General features: G+C 45.1%; 1 protein-coding gene across 2 annotated transcripts in view; it reads right to left on the bottom strand.

Moving 5' to 3' along the window:
- The window catches only part of FSTL1 (follistatin like 1), a 54,727-nt gene that overhangs the window by 7,041 nt on the left and 25,867 nt on the right, over window positions 1-21,819 (bottom strand). For both annotated transcript variants that reach the window (XM_021070306.1, XM_021070307.1), the window contains exons 3-9: window positions 11,774-11,878; window positions 9,326-9,455; window positions 8,238-8,270; window positions 6,482-6,612; window positions 2,707-2,825; window positions 1,277-1,389; window positions 877-987 (exon numbers count right to left, since the gene is read on the bottom strand). In XM_021070306.1, the coding sequence (XP_020925965.1) occupies window positions 877-987; window positions 1,277-1,389; window positions 2,707-2,825; window positions 6,482-6,612; window positions 8,238-8,270; window positions 9,326-9,455; window positions 11,774-11,878 (742 nt within the window). The remainder of the gene's footprint in view (window positions 1-876; window positions 988-1,276; window positions 1,390-2,706; window positions 2,826-6,481; window positions 6,613-8,237; window positions 8,271-9,325; window positions 9,456-11,773; window positions 11,879-21,819) is intronic.

Below are 21,819 nucleotides of genomic sequence, written 5' to 3'. Positions count from 1 at the left end.
GAAGGCTCAGAGCAGTGGTGGCTAAAGGAAGCCAGTTAGGGATCCCACTACTATCTACTTTTAGGCTCCCAATTTCATCTCTTATTTAATGTAGGGAAGGAGAGGTGAGTTACCCACATGTCTCTGAATATGAAGTGTCCCAGTACAGCGGACACTTTCAAAGTAATGTGCCTGAGTAGTAAGTGACTGGGCCCGGGGCTCAAATCCAGGCCAAGAGGACAGGGAGGGAGCTGGGGTTCTACGAAACTTTTCTGAAAGATTTCCTCATAGGGGAGTGATAGTGGTGATGCTGGCTTGAGTACTGTGCCACCCCCTGCCACACCCCGCACTCCCCGCCCCGCCACCTCCCTACACTCTCTCCGACATTTCTGTCTCCCAGCCCATCCTGCCCATGTCTCAACTATCTCAATTTTCTCTTTTTTCAGCATCACCCAATTCTCTTAATTCAAAGAGGGTCTATGAACATGTCTCCTTTTCCTGCTGGGCATGGATGGCAAGGAGGACTCATTTTGTTTTCCAGCCACCTAAGTCCTTGACATACAGGATTTCCTAAACTATCATAAGGATTAAGTAGGTTAATATATAAAGTCCTTAGAGGTGCATGTAGTTCTCACTAAATATGTGTTTGCTTTCCTTATTATTATCACCATTCTAATCTCTTACCAACATTTGATCTTGCCCTGGGTCTTGAACCTCTCTTGTTCCAAACCTCTGGCATGATTTTCCAATGTAATGCATCTGGCATAAGTGCTCTGCCCTCTGTGCTACCCCCACCTCACTCTTCTCTGTCATCCCCGCCCTGACTTCTCTCATGGTGATTTCACGAAAGAAGCTGTCTCCCTGCTGTCCCCTCTTTCCAAGTGAGGCAGAGCTCACCGTCACAGGTCATGGCTGTGCAGACCCAGTTTCCGCAGGCACACACACAGCGGTTACAGTCCACCTCAGTCTCAGCTCCATCTGCATACGTTTCGTCCTCCAGGGCACACTCTGTGGGACCAGGAATAAGGCGAAAGAGTTTAGGGTGAAGGTGGAACAGGATGTCTCATAGGCTGTGCACCTTAAGACCTGCTTGTCCCTCACCCTATCTGAGCAAATGCCACCATCAACCCAAAGATTTGTGGACCTGAACCTCAGCATGGAGATGATGCACTGGGGCCCACTGTGGAATTGTGGAAGATAATTTTCTTAGGTCAGGAGAGTTCCACATCTCCTCTATCCTGACCCCCTCAAAATGCCCCCACTCCCTACAACCCCCCATTTCTTAGGTTAGTCATACTCTTCTCTGGAGGGTTGAAAGATGGATTGAGGCACTTGAGGAACTCTTGGAAGCTTAGTTTCCAGTCAGCATTTTCATCAGACAGTTCAATAAGTGCATCAACACAGAGTCCTCTGAAATGAAACAGGAGATATGTGTCAGCAAGACCTCAGCTTCACTTCCAAAGAAAGGAATTAAGCATCAGGATTAAGTATACCTGGGCCTCCCTAAGTGGGCAAGGAGACTGTTTAAAGAGACAGTTTCTACACTGACCTCCCACAACCATTATGCATGCTGACTCCTGTAAGCATTCATTATAATGGATGTCAGATCACTCAAGCTATTCAAATGATATTCCCAAAGTGACTAAAGTTTCCTGAATGGTTCTGTCCACTTGGATTGACAAATGTTTCACTACCTGCGTACCTGCCACTAGCAACTGCCTTTCCCCACGGTCCAAAGTATCAAATCAAGCCAACTGGAAAAATCCAACGGAAGTGGTAGGAACAGATAATATGGAAAGAATGTGATATGAAAGGGAATGAGGTGAGTCGGCCTCCCCACCATCACTCTTCTACAGATGTCTTTCAGAAAAGTTCTCTAGAACCCCAGCTCCCTCTCTCTCGCCTTGGCCTGGATTTGAGCCCTGGCTTAATCACTTATAACCCGAATAGCCTTGAGCTAGTTCTTCAACCTTCCTGCACCTGTTTTCTCGTCTGTAAAATGGGGACAAGGAGCCCTCCTCCTTCACTGGGATGTCACGGGAGTTAAGTGTTGAACCTGTAAAATACTATCCCATTTCAGGGTATCAAAATAAGGAGGATTTGCAGATATTATACTTTAAAGCCATGGGTTATTATTAAGAATTCTTCTAGATCTGGGCTTCATGGTTTGTATTCTTTTGAACAAATAGGTGCTTTTTTATTTTTAATTCTCACCAATATACTGGAACCACACTAGGGGTTAATTTTTTTAAATATTTACCCTGGAGTAATATTGACAAGGAAAGGAATGTGCTGACATTTGTAACAATTAGGGTTCTCTACATGAAATAGCACTGAGAATCTTAAAAATCAGAACTAAAGCTATTTTAAGACCTTTAGTTAAATAGAACATTGAAGTAATTCCTTCAGAAAATTAACCATTAAAACATTATTACCCACTAAACTCAGAAACAGCTTTGATGTGATAATTTATTTTAAAATTACATTTTTCTATTCCTTACAAGTCCTGGCCAAAAGCAGCAACTACTTGATCAGTTATCAGTGGTGCTCAATATATTGGTTCATAATGTTCACAGGAGAGACCAAGACAGAATCTATATTTTGCTTTTTATTTCACATTGACATTGACACTGGTGGTTGTTCCTTTGCAGGTAGGAAGGGGTTCAAACCCCTTCTCTCATCCAGCCTACCTTGGGGACCTCTCCCTGACCTCCTCAGTCCACTCACCTCAGCAGCTTATTGTTCTCCTGGTCTGGATAGGTAGTGATGTTGATGGCAGTTTCATTTTGCTCCACAAATTTCAGAAATTCGCTGGAGTCCAAGCGAGAGTCACCATTATCAAAGTTCTAGAAAGGGGATGAAGAGATCTTTCTGGAGCGTTTTGTAAAACCCCAGTTCCGCCATCCGCCCTATTCACCATGACCCATTTCTGGTTCATCTTGTTCTCGACATGTTCCAACCCTGCTCTGCTCTCAGAGAGCTGCGGCAACAAAGGCTCAAAGCCCTGGGGCACCCAGAGAAGGGATCTGTGCCCCAAGATGAAAGAGCGAAAGTGCCTGGGCAGAGGCCACTGAGGGACATTCCATTCTAGACCCTGCTCAGGAGGGCAGCCTGAACTAATGCCTGTGCTACCCAAAAAGTCTGGGATCCTTGAGAGCTCTCTGCAGCCCCATCCCTGACACTGTCCTTCAGACAGTCCAGAATTTACTCCACCACACCACATTCTCAAACCCTTAAGATCACGGAACATCAGAATCTGTGTTGGAGCCCAGGAGATGTATTTCTAACAAGCTGCTTGGGGACAATGGTGCAGGTGACTGGCAGAGCTTACTCCGGGAAAACTCACAAAACCATATCTTGCTGCCTGACTTCCAGCCTCCCCTGCCTGCTCTCAGTGCTCACCTCTCACACTGGTACCCCTATTTGACCTCATCAAAGAGAAGGCAATGACAAAAGCCCATGCAGGCATTGAAGACCTGCCCACAGAGGGTACAAAGTCCCTCATCCCTCCACCCTCTGCTGTGAGCCCCACTGTAGATGGTGCAGGCTGTCCTCATATCTCACGAGCACAAGGCAAAGGGGCAGTGAGCTCAGCACTCTCCTCCTGTGGCAAGATGCTAAACTGGGACCTTAGCCATCTGGGATTGTTCTGGATGCCCAGACCCTACCTGCAGGAGGAGTGGCAATTTCAAGGCTCTGATCAAATTCCAAGTTGGGGAGTTCCCGTTGTGGCTCAGTGGAAACGAATCTGACTAGCATCCATGAGGACGCAGGTTCGATCCCTGGCCTTGCTCAGTGGGTTAAGCATCTGGTGTTGCCATGAGCTGTGGTGTATGTAGATCACAGACACGGCTTGGATCTGGCTTTGCTGTGGCTATGGTGTAGGCCAGTGCCTACATCTCCGATTCAGCCCCTAGCCTGGGAACCTCCAAATGTTGCTGGGGCAGCACTAAAAGGGAAAAAAAAAAAATCCAAGTTGGATACTGGTGCTCTCCTAAAAAATAGTTCCAATGCATAAGATTTTTTTTTTTTAAATACTTTCCCTAGGCTGTCTCATACTACTTCCCTAGGGAATAATCAGCAACCCCATGTTACTTTCAAGGTGGCTCCTCAGACATTGTGTAGGGGATTCTGGAAGAAAAGTCTGTCAGGGTTTCCAGGCAGAAGGAAAAGATACAGCTACTGACTCTCCTTGCATGACTGTCACATGTCACAGGTCCTCTACTCTCAGGTTGTAAATCTTTCTGTGGTATGTATGACGGGTATGCAGAAAACAACTGTGTAGGCCCTTGCTTAATACTATTTATCATTCTTGTCTTAATTCCTAGGAAAAGGTCTCAGATGTTCTCTAGTCACCACACTTTTACCCTGGCTCCAATTTCAGCCCTGGCCACCAGGAGCTCAGGGTGTGGGTGTGTGTGTTTACGTGTGTGTGGCATGGCCATACATAGCTCTCTCTACCTGGGTCTTTCCCTCTTCATTCTGCTATACTTTCATCGAAGAAATCATGACTGAATCACCAGTTGAGATGAGAGTCTGATTTTGGTCTTATCCAAATCCTGGGTAGATTTGTTTTTCAATTAATTCTGATGTAAGGAATGCCGGCTGGGCTGGAGGGCAATTCACTGGTTCAGAAACAGTGTCTGTGAGATACGCATCTCTCAGCAACAGGCAGCTGTTTGCCTGGTGGGAAGAAGCCTCCCTTTGAAGGCTGCACCACGTGTTTTTTTGATAATCATCAAAAAGTAGATAGTGAAAACTGTATTTTCTTGGGGGACGCTGGGAAGAGCAAGCATTGTGTTTGTCAGTCATGAACAAGCTTTCTTGGTTGGTATGAGAATGCCCGAGAGAAAGGCTGGTTTCTCAAGGGGACTTGCAGTTTTCAGAAGGGATCCTGCTAGAGAAAGTTACTACCAGAGGCAGTGGAGATGTGTAGAGGAGGGTGTGGGGCTCTGGCCCCTGGGATTCAAATTAATAGCAGCTGCCAGTGATGCTTGGGGTAGGGGCCATCAAGAGGCCACTAGGAATGGTTACAAGGTCCCACGAGGCCTCCTGGAAAGTGTCCTGGGCCCCATGGCTCCTGTGCCACAATGACCATGGCAGTCACTGCTTATGACACACTCAGCAGGTGCTGCTCACTGGGCTTTTGAAAAATCTTTTTCATTGTTACTTTCCTGGCCTAGCAATATGCATTTTCTGTAGACAAGGAAGTATGTCTGACCCTGGGGTTCCCTAATGTGGGAGTGGTTGAGACTGAGGAGAAAGTGAGAGGGCTCTTCTCAGACACCCGAAATCCAGAGATTTACCTTCCGCGAGAAAGGTCTTTCTTCAGAGAGAAAGGTCTACCCAAAGACAGTAACGCAAACAAAGTCCTAAACAACCAAATATCCCATTTCAATCCAACCCCATATTTATCCATCTCAGGGGCTAACAATGTAAGTTAGAAAGAGGAATCTACAGACAAAGGTGGTGGTGACCACGCTTGGTGGCCACAGAGCTGCCAAGAATTCCCTCCCCATGTGGGGGTAGCTCCTGAGTCCGGGCTGGTTATGCCCTGAGATATGCCGTGGAGGCAGTGGGGGCACCTGGGGATGAACCTCCGAGGGCATCTACTTGGAACGTGTGTGTCTGTAAACGATGGGGGCTTCTGTGCCTATGTGGGAATGCGGGCACTTGAACCTGTGCGTCTGTGTGTAGGATGTGTCTCTGTGTGGCGTGCACATCTCTGTACACAGTGTGTGTGTCTGTGTTTCTAATTGTGGTATATTTACCCGAGTGTGATATACATGTGTGTATCTTAGCAATCTGCTGGAAGAGCACCCTTCACCGCTTCTAACAACAGTCGAAAGCTCTCTGAAGATCTCCATGTCATGGCAGCCCTATTCATGGCTGAATACTGCCTCCTCCCTTGTTTTCCTTTTTGAAAGCAGCATCAACCCTGCCCCAACTGGAACAATCTGTCTCTTCAACTAAACATGAGGGAAACAGTAATACCTAGGTTCATGAAGAATCCCGGACCCATGAAATACCAGTCCACTGACTTTCCTCAAATGGAGCGGAACTCTGCCAGCCATGGATGGTCAAGTTAATAACTTAGAGGAAAGCCAAACTGGATGGGATGGAGGCTGAAGTGGTCTGGGTCTGGGTGAGATAGAAGGTGTTTTGATGGCCAGCCAGGTCTACAAGGTGTTATACAGGGGAAGGGGATAGAGCCTGGCCATGATTTTTCATGGACAAGGTCTTCAAGACCTTAGTGGCTTTAACTGCCCAAAGGGAGGAGCCCATGTATGTTACATCCCAAAGGCCTGACTCCCGGACCCACATTGATCAAGCTGGTCAGAGGGCAATTGTCAGAGCTTCATGGAATGATCTATGAGGAAACTCAGGGACTCTAGGTAGGTTTATACTTCCTTGTGATCTGGGAAGATGTGATCAGGCAACGGGAGAGGAAAACTCCTTTCTCTGGGGCTGAACAGTCTTTGACCCCAGCTCTAAGGATTACCTTAAAGTATTTGTCTAGGATTTCACTGTAGTTGCTGCCTTTAGAGAACCAGCCATCTGGAATGATTTCTGCTTCCAGCCACTGGATGATGCGACGCCGGAGTTCATCGCGGTTGGATTGATAGCAAACCACTGGAGGAAAGGGGAGGGAGGTCAGCTGAGCAGTGGGGATCCCCACGTCATCCAGCACCCACATGTGGGGAGCTCTGTGCCTGGGATCTGCATGTGTTATCTCACTGAATTTTTATAGAAATTGGGGGAGACAGGATTATCATCCACATTCACAGAGGAGTGAACCCAGGGTCCACACTGGGAAGCATCTAGCCCAGCACTCAAGCTCACTCTCTAAAAAAAGTTTATAAAGGGAGTTCCTGCTGTGGCTCAGCGGGAATGAACCTGACTAGTATCCACGAGGATGCGGGTTCGATCCCTGGCCTTGCTAAGTGGGTTGGGGATCTGTGAGCTGTGGTGTAGGTCACTGATGAGGCTCAGATCCTGCATTGCTGTGGCTGTGGTGTAGGCTGGCAGCTACAGCTCTGATTAGACCCCTAGCCTGGGAACTTCCACATGCCTCAGGTGTAGCCCTAAAAAGCAAAATAAAATAAAATAAAAATAAATTGAAAAATGAAATAATAAAAAGTTTATAAAGATTGAGAATGTTGAAACAGAAACTACATTGCTCAGGTGAGGAAAAAAGTAGAGGAGAAAAATATAGGACATTTCATTAACTTTAGGAAGCTGAGAGGAAAAAAAAATCATCAATAGAACAGCTCTCTTGGCTCAGAGTTAAGCTGAAATAATAAATGAATAAATGAGAATATTACAATTCCTTATGTCACTGGATTTCTGATTCCTGCCTGTACATCTTTTCCCTCTCACCAACAGGGTCTTTCTAAACTTCTCCCACTTAAAATTTTATACCACCTGCATGATTCTTTACTATAAACAACAGAAAATGAGGCCAAGGAAAAGCATGCTGAAGCCCTGCCTGGACAGCTGTTTGCTGTAAGCTACATGGTGACAACAGGTGGGGCTGAGTCCAGGGGATGTGGAAACAGAGAAGGGAAGGCCTTGGCAAAAGGGAATTCCTGGAAGACAACACATGTTGGGATGTGAAAAAGGGCACGGAGCCAGGGAAATGAAACTGTGGGTACTCTCCCCCGCTCCGCCACTTCCTAGCTGTGTGACTCAGGGAAATTCACTTAACCTCTCTGAGCCTCAATTTCCTCACCTATAGGTAATCACAGTAAGACATATTTCACAAGGTTATTGTGATGATCTAAGGAAAAGTATATGCTAAAGGAGTCTGTAACTATAAATCATGACAAAATTCTATAGTTGTATTTAAAGAAAATCACAGTTGTTTTATGTCATTTCTAATTATTCCCTTTCAAAAAGAGTTGTGCTTTCTGATTCTGCTTGTCCTGTGACACCGGGTCTCAGAGAGCCTTGAAGGGGGGGAAAATCAATGACTTTCCAATACGTAACTCAATCACTACTCAGCAATGATGGAAAACACAGGCAACATTCTGTCCCAAATAGCTCCTTTTGATGACAAGGCACAAAAAAAGGAAAAAACAAAATGCAATTTGCAACTTTTCTCAGTTATGTATATTGAGGAGCAACCAATTCTAAGTCACGAGTTCTGACACAGTGAAGAACTTATGAGCTCCGGCAGGGATTATGGAACATGGAATTTCTGTTATGAGAAGAATTTCCTCCCTAAGATGTGCAATGTAGAAAAAACAGGCACTTACCTGGGCTGGCAGATGGACTTACAGATTTCTTCTCTGCAAGACAAAAGGAGAAAATGCATAATGCAAAGCGAAGAAAAAAGAAATTTCTGTGTATTGCTAGGATTAAAACCACTCCCATGAAGGAGCCTACATTTATAATCTCTTCATCATTTTGCCTTGAGTCCTTGTATCCTCTCCTTCCACTCTCAAGTATGGGGATCTTTTCTTTCCTTATTTCTTTGACATTGTGAGGCCATGGAATTGCCCTCCTATCTCACATCTCTTACTGTTAGCTTGAGGGGTGGGGGTCTGCTGGGACTTTGAGAACTCATACAGAATCATTATGGATCAGGAAATGGGGTGGAGACCAACACTTGGGAAACAGCTTCTTGCTTCTCTAGGGAAGTTAAAGGCTGGGCAGGAGTTCCCTTTGTGGCTTAGCGGTTAACAAACCTGACTAGGATCCATGTTTGATCTCTGGCCTTGGTCAGTAGGTTAAGGATCCGGTGTTGCTGTGCGCTGTGGTGTAGGTCACAGATGTGGTTGGGATCCCGAGTTGCTGTGGCTGTGGAGTAGGCTGGTGGCTACAGCTCTGATTTGACTTCTAGCCTGGGAACTTCCATATGCCTCGGGTGGGCAGGAGGCTGATGTCTAATTAGCACAAGCTTGGGACCCCTCCCTCCTACCCTAATGGCAATGGTTTGAGTGTAAATTAGAGGAAATACAATATTATCAGGGATGAGAGATGCCCAAATTTAGAATTCATGGGGTATGTGAAATTTGCCTGCTTTCTAAAAAGGTACAGAATTCAGTTAACTACATATTATCGATAGTTGATGTGGTCCCCTACCCACTATCCAGATGAAGACAGTACTGGAAGCCGCCTTAGGGATCTGAGGCAGGGAGCACAGGGTAGAGGCCTACGCTACCCAGGGCACACCCAGCAGGCTAATGAGCACCAAGGGAATGCCTCTTTAGGTAACTGGGTGGTCTCTACAGCTTTGGGTGCTGTGCTCAGGGTGGAAAGGACCCCAGGAAGCCAGCCCACAATGCTCCGTTCCCTGGCTCCCTGGCTGGAGCTGCGATGTGGTGATGAGAGCACTCCTTACCTTTGCAGTGTCCATCATAATCCACCTGGATTTTGGATCCAGTGAGGCAGGCATCTCGATGCAGCTCACAGTGGTTGAGGTAGGTCTTGCCGTTGCTGCCACACACAGGCCTCTTGTGAGGTTTGCATTGCTGAAACAGACATGGAGGACATTGGTGCAGTCAAGGTTGAGTGTGTGTGCACGCGCGCACACACACACACACACACACACAAATACAAAGCCATCTTGTGAGAGGAATCCCTTCCAGGGATGACTTCTAAACTGCCAGGACACAGGGAGCCTCAGCTCTGGCATCAGTGACCCTACCCAACTCGTGTTGGAGGGACCCCAAATGGTGCTCTGTGCTGATCCTGGCCCAGGGTCATCTCTTCTACTCAGTGAGAAAAAATAACACTCTGCTACCCCAACACTATCAAATTAGCAGAAGGGCATTTTATTAAAAGTCAGGAATATGGATTATCTGCCACTTTATTACTTTGTAGAAAGTCTCTCAAGATCTCTGGATGATCTAAGATCCCTTACAATTTCAACATTCTATGACACAAAACAGAGCCAAGAGCTGGGAATGTGGAGAGACCGAAAGGCAGGTAAACACACAGCCCCACATCCCATCACCCCAATTCTTCAATAATTCCAGGGTCTAGCTCAAAGAATCTTTGTATTCTTGCTTTGTTTAGTATTTTGTTTTCCCCCTCATCTCACAGCAGTTGTTGTGAGGCAGGGGGAGGGGTGCCGGGTCTCTGTGAAGTTCTACAGAGGATCATTCTGGACAGGGAAATGGACTCAAGTTCACTTGGCACCTCGATTCTATTTTGGCTATTTAAAGTGCCATGCTTACGGGCAAGCTTGGTTTCTTTAGACTTTCATGGTTTCTGAAAGGGGGAAGGGGAACGCAAGTTGTGCTCAGATCTGATAAAGGCACCAAAGCCCAAAAGAGTAAATGTAGTAAAAGAACACCAAATCCTGGAAATGGAAGGTAGCCCAGCCAGATAAACTTCACTGAACCAACACTTATCACTGGGTTCTTACTATGTACTGGGCCCTGAACAAAGGCAAACATGGTCTGTCTTCATGGCATGGAGTGGCAACTAATTTGTTAAAATCACATAACAATATGTAGACAAGCTGAGGCTAGATGCCAGGTTTCTGGACCCTAGACAGTCACAGTAGCCTGCTACACCTCTAGTGAGGACCTCTCAGGGTCCCCAGCAGACCTGGTTTGCAGGTTTCTGAGTTGAAGGACTTCCTTTCTGAGACGATGGGTCAGGATCCTTTACCTGGGGACTAAAATGGGTGTATTTACTTGTAGAAATACAGATGAATTTCCAGGCTTGGGTTTGTCTAAAAAAAGGGGGAAAAAGGGCGACATCTAGGCTATTTATATTTGCCAAGAGTGAGAATCCTGCTTATGAAAGAAATATTTCTCAAAAGCTCACTTTGCTTTTTAAATTTCATTAAAAATAAAACCAAACCTGAAAAATCTGATTCTATCTTGTATTTTTAAAATGTTCATATCTTTGACCCAGCAAGTCCCAGTGAAACTCAAGCCTACAGAAATAATGACAGCAGCATGTCAGAATATTTGCACAAGGATGCCATTGTTTATAGTGGTAAACAACCCATGACACAACCTAAATGTCTATCTATAGGAAAATGATTACCTAAGTCTGGTTCTCTTGTATGACTATTATTGAGCTATTAAAAATGAGTTAAGGCGTTCCCGTCATGGCTCACTGGATAATGAATCTGACTAGGAACCATGAGATTGCGGGTTCAATCCCTGGCCTAGCTCAGTGGATTAAGGATTCGGTGTTGCTGTGGCTGTGGTATAGGCCGGCAGCTACAGCTCTGATTACACCCCTAGTCTGGGAACCTCCATATGCCACAGGTGAGGCCCTAGAAAAGACAAAAAAAAAAAAAAAAAAAAGGAGTTAAAACTATATGTGCTGACCTAGAGAGAACATTGTTATGATATATTAATAAGTACAAAATGTGAGTTGCATATATCTAGAGCTGTCTATATTATGATCTCATTTTTACATAAAATAGGGAGAAATCTTAGATAGTTGCATAGAAAAAATGAACATGTAGAACAAATATATACTGAACTCTTAACACCAGTTACCTAAGACCAATGGGATTTGAGGGTTACGGGAAAGATTATTAATTTTATGTTTGTATAAATGTCTCTACTATCGACTTATATAAAGCAACTGTTAATTTTGTAATTTAAAAATCTTATAAAGGTAAGTAGTGTTTAAAAAGAAAAGTATCCCTACATTCACATCTGATTTTTACCTTCTGAGATAAAATTTTCACTTCTTTCAAATACACAAGGTGTGCTTTTATAAAGATAATGAAATCATGGGCACTGCTGACTGGTAGCTCCAGCAAGGTAACCACACCTGCCTTGGCCACTGTCCTCTGGCTTCCGACCTTAGGACTTACCTCAATACAGAGGCAAGTGGGCTCTCCCTTCTCTGTGACTGCACATTCCCGGCCGGCTCCACAAAACACATTGGCACAGATCTTGGATTTGCTCCTTGGCTCTTCCTAAAACACAAAATCAAAAAGAAACTCTGTCACTGAGATGAGTCCATCTCTGGATAAGCCAATGGTGGTAATTATCTCTCAGGCTTGGGCTGTGGTCTGGAGTGAAGACTCATGGTGCTGAAGGGTCCTGAACAGCCAGAAGCTGTTGCCAACTGCCAGCATCCATCTTGCTGGCACTGCTCCTGCTCAGGTCCAGTTACTTCTGAGTGCCCAAGAGTGCTTCTTATAGAGCAAATTTCCTCCTTGCATGCTTTCTTCTAAAAATGTTAACTGAGCACCCATTAAAGGACAGTACTAGGCTAAGGTCTGGAGATATAAAGACTGTCCCTGTCCTCACGTGGAAACACAACAGAGACTTCCAGAAAGCAATGCGTAAGTGTAACAGTGGGAGGGTGAGAATCAAAGGAGACTTTCTGAAGATAGGTCCTAAAGGATGAGAAGAGTAAACCAGGCAGAAGTGGAAATGCTTGAGAGAAATACACATATCAAAAGGACCAAAGTCTCACTGACTAGGGTTCTGCTATCTCAAAAGGCGAGAGAAGGATGGCTAAACCATCAGAAACACGGATCTGCTATTATTCGACATGGTCCTATTCAGCCCCCTGTCCATATCTGCCTCTGGCTTCAGAGAACCAAGGGGGCTGAATCACTTAACAGAACTGTTTTCAAACCACTTGTGGTTAGACATTTGTGTTCATACATATGTAGCAAAACTGAAAAGGCAGGGAATGGTCCCAGCCTATGCCACCAAGAATGTGAGCATTTGCAGGCAGTAACCTGTCAGTGACACAGTCCTTCCCTCATATTAAATGGTGGCAGAAAGCCAGCCCCACTCCATCTGCCATTCAGGAGTGGCAGTTGAATGAAAGAGAATGTGATTCCTCCAGCCCTTTTCCTGACTGTCTGGGCAGGTAGTCACCTGGGACCTCCAGGCTTGTGCCTACTGAGGTAGCACTGGCTGTGACAGAACCAACAAAGGTCATGCAACTGGCCATAGTAAGGGCAGGGATAGAATCTAAGATTCCAGCCTTCAGGCGAGGTCTACCACGTCATGTAGAAAGCTCATACCCAAAAAGCTTGTAACTGTAAAATCCTTATAGTGGTCAAACGTTTTGAGTCCAAGAACAGGTCAAAGAAAGCAAAAAACAAAGTAGATGTGAGATCTGAGGGTCTGTGTCCAATACAGTTGGTCTGCTGCCACCTGGAGGCTGCTTTGCAAACTCCAGGTTATTTTCTCTCCGAGCGAGCTTGAAGGGCACGCAGAGCTCCCTCCCATTGGTCTAGAAACCCGGGCCATGCTCACGTTTCATTGGTTCACAGGCTGTTGCTAAACCCATTCTTTTTTGGATGTTGCTAAGGGGAATTCAATAAAGCTGGCAGGCAGCGAAAAAAAGAAAAAAAGAGGAAGTAATTCCCAGAAGGCTGGGGGTACTGGAAAGCTGTTGTTTCCTAAACCAGGAGTGGAGATAAAATTGCACATATTCTCCAGGCAAGACCTTCTTGGAAACTGTGCTTGGGAATGAAAAACAGCTCTAAAAATGAAAAGGAAGGGGAAAAAGAAGAAAAAAGGAAAAGGCTGTCACTGATCATTGTTAAAAAAAAAACCAACAGAACAACTCAGCTAGGACTTTCTCCTCTCCCCCTTTATGAAACATGTTGAGAGATACAAATACATGTCCTTCATGAATCTGTCACATGAGTTAAAGACACACTACTGCATAAAAAAACATGCTCAGACGTATGCATGTCTACACTCCAAGACACACCAACACATGGCCCCATAAGCAGATACTCACAAACCGTTATCACTTACTAGCTCTTCGTCCATAATAAGGCACTTTAATGCTCTGAGCCTGTTTCCTCATCTGTAAAGTAGGGGTAAATACTAGCCCTGCCTTGTCAAGATAAAATGAGATAATATATTTGGAATTGTGTCATAAACTATGAAACAAGTTGCCCGTGAAGTGTTACTCATATTAATGCTTAAAGAACTTCCTGCAGAATAAATAACTTGTGGCATTTATAGAGCCTCTTTTTATCTTATGTTTGTTTTTAGTGAGTATTCATAATAAAAGCTTTTACTTATAGATCAAATTCAACTCGTCATTTTTTAGAAATAATTCTAAAAAATCCATTTGAAGAAATACTCTTTACCTAAAATACAATGACTAATATTTGATAGCACTATTAAAACTTGCAGAATGTTTTCACACATACACTTTCCTCTTATTGTGGATAACCCTGCAAAAACATGCATATTAACTACATTTTATAGATGAGGAAACTTTTTTTTCCTCTTTTTTGTCTTTTTTAGGGCTGCACCCACGGCACATAGAGGTTCCCAGGCTAGGGGTCTAATAAGAGCTGCACTGCCAGCCTATGCCACAGCCACAGCAACACCAGATCTGAGCCATGTCTGCGACCTACCCCACAGCTCAAGGCAATGCCAGATCCTTAACCCACTGAGCAAGGCCAGGGGTTGAACCTGCAACCTCATGGTTCCTAGTTGGATTCATTTCCGCTGCGCCACGACGGGAACTCCTTAGTGAGGAAACTTAAAATAGGAAGTTTGAGTAACTTGCCCAAGTTTCATAGCTAAAAATGAGGAGCTAGGAGTCCCACCCAGATCTTCAGACAATAGATGACTAAGCTCCCATTTATAAATACCTGGCACCTTCCTAAGTGGTTTTCATTATACATGATCTTATTTAAGCTTCACAACAACACCATAAATTAGACATCATAACTATCCCCATTTAATGGAGGAGGGAACAGCCTTAGTAAGTAGGGAGTGGCAGAGGTAGGATTCTATTCAACCAAAGGGAAAACTAATCCTTTAAATTTGATTTATTTTCATATCTCCCACTTACTTGCCATGGTTGCGGGCAAAGACTCTCCTTAAACCTCAGTTTCCAGTGTGTAAAATGGGAATGTTAATCCCCGTGAGGGCTGTGTGAGGGTTACATGAGATGTACTGCATGACAGAATGCCTACCACACAACAGAAAGCAACCATTATTACAGTGGAGAACTGATTTTCAGACAGTTTTCCCACTAGAGGCCTTTATCACCTTGGGCTGTCAAGTCCCCACCATCCTTCCTTACACTGAATGATAATACTGATAGCAGGACTGACTGAATGGAAAAAACCAGGGCCTAACTACCTCATTATCCTGTTTGAAGCCCACAGAGAAAGGCTAGTTACGCAAGCATTCCTCTTTGCAGGTGGCACATCTGTCAATAGGTGGCAATCTCTCTCTTTGTCTAGCGGAGCCCAGGAGCCGCAATGCAGAAGCAGCTTAGGCTCCAGTAGCTCCTCCAGGCTCTGTCCTCCCAGTGAGATGTAAAGGGGGGCAGGAGAATGGGCGGGTGCCCCGTGGGCACCAGGACACCAAGAACCAGGGATTTGCTGACTTGGGAAAAGACATCTAAGCTGAAGCCTTCAGAGCAATCCCCACCCCAACCCCCAATTTTGGCTGTTCACAGGCACACTATAATTCAGAAATCAGTAATGAAGAAAATTTTCTTCAGACAGGGGACCTCTCTGTGTCATTGAAAGCCCTTCTCCAAGCCCTAATTTCTCTGGGAACAGAGGTGTCACGGATATCTCCGAAGCTCCTGGAAGTTCCTTAGGGCAGTAGGTGGTCTTACCTGTCTCCTGGATGACTGATTCTGAGTGGGGAAGGACATCTTGAGAGGGGACAAACATAGCATGAGCATACCCATGGGACAGGGCATCAGCTGCCTGGTGTGAATGGAGGGAGCATGTTGAAGAAGAGGTGAGGTGGCGTGGCAGGTGGCGAGGGATCAGGTCTTGCCAGGTGATCTGAGGGGCTCTCCATGGATCTGGTGTGCAGCGAGGACCTTGGGAAGTTTGGGGTGGGCAGGTGACATGATGGAGGTGGTGATTCTGAATACTGTATCTGGTCCCTTCCAGCTTGCAAATACCGACTCCAAGTGCAGGGCAGCCTGGAGAGAGGCTGGAGACAGAAACCTGCCAGCAATCTTATGGGGGTGACCAGGGCCTAGGGCTAATATTAATCAGAGCACCTACAACTGAGTGAGGCTCTTCAAAGACCTCTCTGTCCTCACAAGGTCTGTGTAGGTTTCCATATCTTTATTTCCATGTAACAGATAGGGAGGAATTTAAGATTCAGAAAAGCTCTGTGATGTGCAGAGGCCACAGAACTAGCAAGAGCTGAATCAGGGTTGGAACACAGGTCAGCCTGACCCCAGTGCCTCGACAGTCCCTTATGGGGAACAGTCAAGGGAACGCTATGCATGGAGAGGGTACAATTACAAGGGCTGGTACAGGGAGGGGTCACAAACACAGTTCAGTTCTCACAACTGAAAGAGCACGATTTGCTTTACCACCATAACAATTTTAGGAATTAGTTTCTTCCAAGGCTGTATGAGAATTTCATCTACGTACAGATACTCACACTGGCATCTGAATATTCTTTAGGAGCATGAGGTCACGGGTCTATGAACTCTTTAAGTCTGAATGTACCTGTGAGAGTGTGAATGGAGAGAGGGAGTGTGTTCTCAATGTGCGGACACCTGATATATTGAGAAAAATTAATGAAATACTTGCTTCCGATGGAGAAACAGCCTTCTGTATCATCTCCCTGATACGCTTTTATCTTGTTTTCATTATGTATTGCAAGCCATGCTGTGGGGATTTGGTCTCATGTTAATTTTCAAAATGCAGCTTGCCCTTGGTGAAAGATGACTGGGCACATTGCTGACTTTCACTAGGGAAAAACTTTCTCTCTGAGCCACTGCATGGTGATAATGATACTTGTACAGCAATTTCGATTAGTCTCTAATTTTTACTATCAATTTTATTCTCAAAACCTTTTAGGATAGGCTGGCAAGGGTTACATCTAAGGCCCCTCCAGAAGTAACATCCTGTGATGAAGAAGAAATGGAGGCTCACACCTGTGCTGATTGAGCCCAGAGCTGGGTCCTGAGTCCCAAGGCCTCCAGGCCTCTTTACAGTACACTACTTTGCCTCTTTAAAACTCAAAACTAGAATAGGTGTTATCTTGGATCCAAGGTCTCAAAAAGCCAGGAATTATTGGTGCAACTGAAAAAGATCCTTCGCAAGCAAAGGGAAGAGCAAGTTATTTGCAAAACCACCAGGAGAGGTGATAGTGTGTCTGAATCTCTGGGCCGACCAGTCTGAACATAAAATATGCTATGAATGTTTTTAAAAAGTCTTCTTAAGTTAAACAATTTCTGGAAGAACAGTGTGCTTTGGCAAGGGAGGAAGCTTATAAGCAAAGCTATAAAACTGTCAGGTTAATATACCATCATTTCACTAATGTGAACTGGGTCGGCTCTGTCCCCTCCATCCTTTTCCTCCTTCCCAACTTTTTTTTTTTTTTTAAATAGCCCCATGTATGCCAAGGTGGAATTTTGGCTCCCCTTGCCACTATTCTGTGACAGAGCGGCTTTGTTGATGTGAGAAAGGTTCTCCTTGCTTTGCCAGAATTAGTCATGGAAACTTCACAGGAACACCAGGGCCCCTCAGATATGCAGAGCACCATAGGGTTGGGGACAAAGGAATTCACAGAACTGAGGAGAGCAGGAGACCTGGGTGGGACACAGGGTAGGAAGGCTGGCTACTCCCAGGCGGCTGTTCAGAAATGGAACCCAGTAGCACAAGGCCTGAGAAAACCGGGAAGAAAGCAAGGCTACTTCAGGTCCTGGAAATATCACTGGAGCATCATGTGACCTTGCTCAACTCCGATTCTTTTTCTCCAAAAAAAGTGTGTTGCTGTGTCCTACATATTCTAGGAAAGAGGAGGTAGCAGTGATTTCTAGCAGTTGCTCTGATTTCCTTGGCAGTAGGCACTGTGTTTGGAGGGATGGTATCCCTCCCTTGTGTGTGCTCACAACCAATCCCTCATGTCAAGGTTTAGATCCAGGTTTTGTGGGACCTGAAGCTTGAACAATTTGAGGGGCCCTTCTTAAGAAAAAGAATATACTCTCATGACTGCAAAAGTGGGCAAGGGGCTTTGGAAGGGGCCTTGAAAGTAAAAGGTCTGAAACTGAAGCTTAATTGGCTTCTCAGTCAATCTGACTCTCCATGTACTCTATATTTTCTTCATAAACAAGAAGGCTTTGGGGCATTTAGTCAGAGCCCTATTCAATATTTTATGTATATACAGCTTATCTCAAGTAGACTAAGTGCCTGCATATTTTGGCTTCCCACAGACCCACTACATTGTCCTGCCTGAGAAAAAGCTTAATAAATGTTTTTTACATTAAATGTCATTAGGGTTCATTCAGATTAGTGTCAGTGGCCAGTGAGAGTGTACTCAGGATGTCTGGGGGAAGGCACAGCTGAACTTTTTTTTTTGGTCTTTTTAGGGCTGCACCAGGCTAGGTGTCCAATCCAAACTGTAGCCGCTGGCCTGTACCACAGCCACAACAACTTGGGATTCAGGCCACATATGCAACCTACACCATAGCTCACGGCAACGCTGGATCCTTAACCCACTGAGCGAGGCCAGGGATCGAACCTGGATCCTAGGCAGGTTTGTTAACTGCTGAGCCATGACAAAAACTCCATTTATTTATTTATTTAGTGAACCTTGTGATATCAAAATAAGGGCTGCATTACCCCAAGAGGATTAGCCTTAAGATTAAAAAACAAACAAACAACAACCAAAAAACCCCAACTCTTATGGACCTGTCATTCAAGAATTATCTAATTTTTCATTGTATTAATTTCTACTTTCAGACTCTATCACAGAGTACAGGATACTACATTTTCTACTCATTATGTTATAATATATTGCGTGCTTGGAAATGACTACTTTTTCAAGTAGGGCAAGTATGTTTATCTTAACCATTGACTTTATTATTTCATAGACTCTGTCATATTCTCTACATGTTTGCCCTGTCAGACAAGGATCCACACTGCCATCTTCATATGGAAGCCCTTTCACCTTACCAATTGTTCACCTACCATCTCTGGGACCCTCCACCCCCATTTATTAGGTCTTTCTTTTTTTTTTTTTGTCTTTTTAGGGTCACATCCATGGCCTATGGAAGTTCCCAGGCTAGGGAGTGAATAGGAGCTGTAGCTGCCAGTCTACACCACAGCTACAGCAACGCAGGATCTGAGCTGCATTGGCAACTTACACCACAGGGATCTTTAACCCACTGAGCAAGGCCAGGGATTGAACCCACGTCCTCATGGATAATAGTCAGGTTCTTTACAGCTGAGCCATGACAGGAACTCCCTATTATGTCTTTTTTAAGGTTGCTCAAATATAGCATGGCAGACTGGATGCTTGGTTTCTATAGAACAGCAAATTCAGATTTCAGTAATGTGTCTTGTCCTGTCACAGAATAAGTAAGTAGCAGTTAGCAAGCACTTACAGAGTTAGACATGTTAGGCCCTTTCGCATAAGACTGAAAATAACCTCACAAGGGTCTATGAGGTCGGAGGGTTCATCCCTGCTGGCATTGAGGAGGCTGTGACTCTGGGTTGTACTGTGACTGAGGTAAAATCAACCAGGGGGCTCTGCCTCTAGCAGAGGAGGGCACTTCTGCTCTCATGCCTTCAGGTCACGGTCCACAGCAGTGAGTTGGGTGTGTTCCTGTGGAGTACCATGCTGCCTCCCCAACTCAGGCACATCCAATGACTCCACCCTGACTGACAGGGGCCATCAGGCTCCCCACTATCTGTAGTCCTCAGGGTAATCCATGGGAGTTCCCAAGACAGCTTGTCAGTCTTCCTAAAGAGGGTCTTTTGTAATTCCTCTGGTTTCACAATTTCACCCTGCAGTTTCATCAGAACCCTGAATAGAAACTTTTAAGTCAGAGCACTCTCCACCCTGAATTAGTCTGTTAGGTTTGAGCATGGTATTCACTGTCCATTTTCCAACCATCTGCCTGAGACTTGTCCACGATAAAGGACAAAGTAGAAGGTATAGGTAGTCCTCTAGTCTTCAGTGAAGGCCAAGGGAAGGAGTTTAAGCCCATCAGAAAGCATATTTGATAATGCCTGCAACAACAAACAAGAAGGATAACAGCCTGGGACCAGCACAGAACAAGGCCCATGGAGTTTACGCTAAGAGCTCCTCTGCCTCCAGGGGAGCTTCTAACCTAGACCTGGAGATGACACTAATAGAGACCAATGAAGTTCTGAAGTATGCGGGGCTGACGTTAGGAGATGAGCTTCATGGACAAGATGGGACTTGAGCTGAGCTCTGAAGAATGGTAGGATCTAGACGGAAAACCTATAAGTTTTTGAGCAGGGGTGGGGATGGGGACGGTGTAAGAACAGTTGGGTGGTGGTATATGGAAGAAACAGAAGAGGAGAAGGAAATAGAGGAGGACAAGGAAACCAGCTAGAGAGAGTCTGGGATGGTTAGAGTCTCATGGAAGGTGGTGACATGGATACAGAGAAAGGAAAGAATCAGAGAGAAATTTCTACAGAATAAGATCTGGCAACATACTAGACAGAGGCAAGGAAGGAGAAAGTCCTGGGACTGCCAAGATCTTTGGCTTTGAGGGCCTGGAAAGCTGCTGGTATGTCTGTCAGAGATGGAGCCCTGGGAAGGGGCTGAATGAAGGGGGTCGGCGATGATGAGTCAATTATGGACGTTAGTCTAAAGGGACAGTAAAACATCCCACTGACAGTTGACAGTAAAGGACTAGAGGTGCATATCTGGACTTCATCTGTGTAGATGATGAGAACAAATGAGCTCAGGAGGAAAGGGTAGGAATGGAGGGCTGAGGGCAACTGAGAGCAAAGGACAAGATGAGCACAGGGAAGAGCAGGAAGAAAGGCAGGTTGCACATGGGGTCCTTGTGCAAATCAGAAAAGCTATCTTCCCATCTGGGCAGATGCAACACTGGGCCAGGTTACAGTGTTGACAAGGAGAGTGATGGCTGGATTTCAGCACCCCCTCACCTCCTTGTGCAGTGAACATCCTGCACAACTGTATGAGGGCTCTGAAGGCAGACCAGCCAAGAAAGCAGAGTAGGCACATTCAGAAAACTGGGAGCAAAACCAGGAAGTCTAGAAAGCTCCAAGAAATGGATGATGAATGGCACTGCATGAGAAATGCTTTGGTAAACATCGGGAAGAAACTGCAAAAAAAAAAAAAAAAAGTGTTTTAAACCTCTGCTAAAACCCCAATCAGTAACCCGGGCCGGGGGAGGTGGGGGGGTGGCAACCAAGCAGAGGCAATGAGGTCCTATGTAAAGAGAACTAGTGCAGGAGCCTGGAGACAGGCCTTGGACATACTGGGCCGCTAACACACTGTGTGACTTAGGGCAAGGTGCTTGACCGCTCCGTGTTTCAGTCTCCCCATCTATAAAACAGCAGGGTTGTTGATGATGCCAAAGTCCCTTAAATTTTTGGAATTCTCTTAACTAGTAAGCACAGGAATTTACCATTTCAGATGTTCCTGAAGATCAAAATTTAATCCCCCAAGGAAATTAATCTAAAATGCCCAAACTAAGGATACGGGTTATGTATAGACCTTCTGCAGGGTGCTTTAGGGTTTTGCTGGATTTGGGGGCAGGGGAATCAAAGTTGGCCTTCACAGTGAAAGGAAAATAAGCAATGTTTTTTCATCTTCCCCCTCTACCCCCGGATCATGGCAGAGAGAATCAGGGAAGCAATAATGGGACCCCAATTGAGTAGCCTGATTTCACTCTTAGTTAACTGGTTGGGACCCTCTACTCCCCTAGAATGTCATTAATAATGTTTTTATTCTATTTATGTTTGCCTTGCAAGAAAAAAAGGGAAGAAAAGAAGGGAGAGAATGGCTAAAGGAAATTCACATGAGATTCACAATTCTTCATTCCTGCCAAGAACCTGTCACTGAAGTATGTCTGGGATTGCCAGGACTCACATTTACTCAGCATTCATGCTCTAATTATTTCCACATGTAGTTCAAGGAAAATGGTTGA

The sequence above is a fragment of the Sus scrofa genome, chromosome 13 (assembly GCF_000003025.6).
Source record: "Sus scrofa isolate TJ Tabasco breed Duroc chromosome 13, Sscrofa11.1, whole genome shotgun sequence".
Taxonomy (NCBI): Eukaryota; Metazoa; Chordata; class Mammalia; order Artiodactyla; family Suidae; genus Sus; species Sus scrofa.
The sequence above is the reverse complement of the archived record's forward strand: the minus strand, read 5'-3'. Positions and strand labels throughout refer to the sequence as shown.